This window comes from Austrofundulus limnaeus, unplaced genomic scaffold (assembly GCF_001266775.1).
Source record: "Austrofundulus limnaeus strain Quisiro unplaced genomic scaffold, Austrofundulus_limnaeus-1.0 Scaffold569, whole genome shotgun sequence".
NCBI classification, from domain to species: Eukaryota; Metazoa; Chordata; class Actinopteri; order Cyprinodontiformes; family Rivulidae; genus Austrofundulus; species Austrofundulus limnaeus.
In genome coordinates, this window is record NW_013952971.1 from 181817 (window position 1) to 186039 (window position 4223).

The 4223-nt window shown below is 35.1% G+C and overlaps 1 protein-coding gene across 1 annotated transcript in view; it reads left to right on the plus strand.

Annotated features, from left to right (window-relative positions):
- Window positions 1–1637: 1637 nt before the first annotated feature.
- The window catches only part of LOC106530868 (sodium-dependent neutral amino acid transporter B(0)AT3), a gene marked incomplete at its 3' end in the record, with an annotated part of 8782 nt that continues 6196 nt past the window's right edge, over window positions 1638–4223 (plus strand). The window contains 1 exon segment of the mRNA XM_014026578.1: window positions 1638–2474. Coding sequence (XP_013882032.1) covers window positions 2333–2474 — 142 coding nt within the window.

The following is a 4223-nucleotide window of genomic DNA, read 5'->3' on the forward strand; positions in this document are numbered from 1 at the left end:
TTATAACACTATTCTAGATGGTCACAGACGTTGTACATTTTCATGCATTATTCCTTCACTCCTTAGTCACACTCAGTGGTGGAAGTATGGCTGCCATTCCACATCTACGGACCATCCAGACCACCATAACAGATTTACATGGGCAAATTGGGTTAATCAAGTTGTTACGTCTTTAATTTATGTTGTTACTTTCCACCTCTGAAAACACACAGCAAGGTATAAATTTTTTTTCTGTCTATCTGCTGAAGGAATTTATTGGGATGTTTACTACTGACTTTTAAAAACACTACATATTGTTTAGTCTTTTATTAGGTGAACAGTAATATATTTCCCTAATGTGGTTATCTTTGACTTAACTGATGATTTTATGTGCAGACTGAGTTGTGTGAGGCTCTTGAGCAGGGTCTCACAGACTCAGGAAGCTGTTAGTAGATACATGTCTGACTTATAAACAACACATAAATAAGAACGGTAATGAACCATTAGGGTGAGAGGCGATGTCTGACATTTTGACTCCGTGTAGAGATAGCCTGCCCCTTTAATTTATGTCGTGAGGTGGAGTCAGGATGTGGAGAAGGCTGTTACCTGATGTGTGTTTCTGGGTTTGGAGGCACTATTTGGCTGGTGCCAGTTGAAGGCACATAAAAAGCTAAACAGTCCACAGCTATGTCCGAATGGTTTTGCATGGCTCACTCAAACATTCACGTCATTATTATTATCTGGTATCAGATCAGAACAGGTAAAGGATAACGAACACTGTTTCTATTTTAACACTGCTGTAAATAAAACTGTTTTATTCTGCTATTTTAATCAGCTGATTTGAATTTTCTGCTGTATATGTCTTTTACAGCACTATTCTAGATGGTTACAGATGTTGTACATTTTCATGCATTATTCCTTCACTCCTTAGTCACACACAGTGGTGGAAGTATGGCTGCCATTCCACACCTACGGACCGTCCAGACCACCATAACAGATTTACATGGGCAAATTGGGTTAATCAAGTTGTTACGTCTTTAATTTATGTTGTTACTTCCCACCTCTGAAAACACACAAGCAAGGTATCAAAATTTTAGGTACTGTCTATCTGCTGTAAATAAAACTGTTTTATTCTGCTATTTTAATCAGCTGATTTGTCCCATTTTCTCACATTTCAGAAGGAAATAAAAATGCACACACAAACAAAGCTAAGTTTTTTATGTATGAATGACAGAGTGGAGTATGTTGGGTGTTTTTGTTCTTGTCAAGTAAGATCAGAATAATTTTGGAAGCTGGTGAAAGCAGATTATTTTTATTATATTTTGATTCAAAATACCATGAAACTATAAAAGGTGGGCTTTCTTTTTCCATAAAACTGCATGTCCTAGGTATTGTTACAGTTAATTAGCATGTTGATAACAACAGATGAAAACAAGTTTAGCCACAGCATGTTATAAATGCTGATAGAACTAGCTACGGATGTGTTAGGTTAGAGCAAGGCAACGCATCCCCTTACCATTATAAAAACACACAAACTGCATAGTTATCACGCATGCAATGCACAAATGTATTTAACCTGCATGAACTAAGGGGGCGGAAAAGGAAACTTGGGACAAAAAGGTCCAAAGCTGCTAATGAAGCTGGCTATTTATTCAATATCAGACATAAAAAATGAGCTGTAGAAGAAAGGAAGCATGACTGATAAAGCTATTTTGACTATATTCAATATTTTCTAACCTGTGAGTCAGCAAAGGAAATAAAACTGCAATCTAAAATAATATAAATCTCAAGAGATCATTTAGGTATCACTTTAAGATAAAAAAAAATGTACCAGCAAAAAGTGCATCCAGCTTTTGGTATATAGTGACCTCTGGTGCTCGCTGAACACAAACACACCTAACAATTATAACTTGTCCTGCTGCATAAATTAAACAGATAAAAAGTTGACAACTTACTGTAGGTTAGCAGCATCATATTATCCATTAATTTAAGCCTGAAAACACACCCATTACAAATATGGAGGGATGTTTAACCACTAAATATGTATGCCAGGTCCTCCCACACCCATTTGACTTGATTTCTTCATAAAACCAATAAAATCTGAGCTTCCTATTCTCAATCTGCAGCTCTGTCAGTGGAGTCATAGAGAGGTGCGAGAGGCAAACATAAGACATCACTTTGACCAAACCAGAGAGAGAATTTACTCAAACACTGAGGAGACACTGGAATGTTCTGGACTACATTACAAATATTTATCATTTAAACTAGACTGACTGCAGTCTGAGTGAATGTAGGATTGTGGGTAAAAGTAGCTCTCAGATTGTGCAGAGATTGTGTTTTTTATCAGTTCAAGATGCGAGAAACGAAACGTTCTGGTGAGGAGGAGAGACCCAAATGGGACAACAAGGTTCAGTACCTGCTGACATGTATCGGCTATGCTGTGGGTCTCGGAAACTTGTGGCGTTTTCCCTACCTTTGCCAGATCTATGGAGGCGGTGAGATGCACTTCATAAAGCTCATTATTTTTCATGTCTGTCTTTGCTTTAATAATGTTTACAATCACACATTTACATAATGTAGAAGCTTTTGTTTATTTAGATTTTTTTCATTTCAGTTTAAAAAAATTCTTGCCTCATTGAGACTTGAAGCATAAAAACATTATTAAAGACGTAGTATTCCATGAGAGAATGTATATATACAGTAACAAACCTGTAAATAGTTTGGTCAAATGTTGAATATACTGTTATATGCAATTTCATGCTTATTGCAAGAGGTTTTGAAGAGAGAAAAATATTAAACTGGATTGGCTTCAAAGGTTAGACAGTTATAAATAAATATTTATTCAATAAGTACTGTTTCTGAAGGTTTCAATTCAGTTCATTCAGTGTCATCCTGTCAATTAAAGCTGGTGAGCTGTTAAACTTATTTTGTGAAGRCAAACTGGATGATTGTGTACCATGSGTTCTTTCTGACTGGTTGACTATTATACCTCGAAACAAACCTCAAATTAATCATTTAAAAAAGTTTTTACACATGTATGAGGGAAAATGGGCCAAAAGACAAAAGGTCAAACAGGGATGGAAAAAGTCATCTGAAGGAAAATTATCAGTTCACACAGAAACCTTAAAAAAAAAAAAAAGAAAGAAAAACTGAATTAAAGAAACAGTGCTCAGGTTGGCTTGAAAGAAGATTTTTCTGAACAGGGTGAAAATGTATTTTAGAGTGTTTGATCCAAGACAGAAATTAATCTGAAACAGTTTTTCTGTTTTTTTAGCCCTCACAGTGCAAGGATGAACATTTTATTAATATACCAATAAAACATGCAGATAAAGGACAAAAATCTTTGAAATTTCAGTCATGAAGGGCACWATAGAGTCAATAGAGAAATGATTTTTTTCCAATAGTGTCAAAGTGAAGACTATTATTGTTTCACTTTATTTATTAAAAAAGGGGCTGGTATCAATAAGAATTTTTYTTCTTTCTGCTACCTTTCATTTTATTTGTGTTGTATTTGTTGTATGTWTTTGTTTTGTTTTTAAATGAAATGAATAAATTTGTTYAAAAAATCCCAGAAGAGACACAGTTGAATATTTACAGCCCCCAACAGGACAGGACAAATCATTATTTAAAGTACTTCTGGGATTCAAATATGTGACAGACTGTAATAAGTAACCTCTAAACTAAACTCCTAAATTTTAACAAAAAAGATGATTTCAGAGACAGTGTGCAAACAAAAAGTGCTTATAAACTAAATTATTATTCCAAAGAAAATTATTAAAGCAGATGTCGACAGAGCCATAGTTGTCAGGAGAAAAAACAGATCAGAGTGTGGTTGTTACAGACAGAGCTCTGATGTAAATATAAACGCTTGGATATTTGGCTCAATTATCACAAAACAGACTAGAAAATATTGCCAGAGTTGATAGATCATGACCAAACAGGATTTATTAAAAACAAACACAACGCCATAATGTGAAGCGAGCACTACAGCTGGTATGAGCCAAAAAAATTCAGTTCATTATAATCTAGATGCCAACATGTCATTGACTCAGTATAAGAAGAGTTTCTCAGCATGGTGCTGAATTGGCTTGGATTTCAAGATGAATTCCTAACTTGTTTGCAGTCACAGTAAGATTTGCCAACTGCCCATATTTAAATACAAAAGTAAGAGAAATTTAGGAGAAGAATACGAACATGTTCTTGCATGAGGCCCATTGGGCCTCATGCAAGAACATGTTCGTATT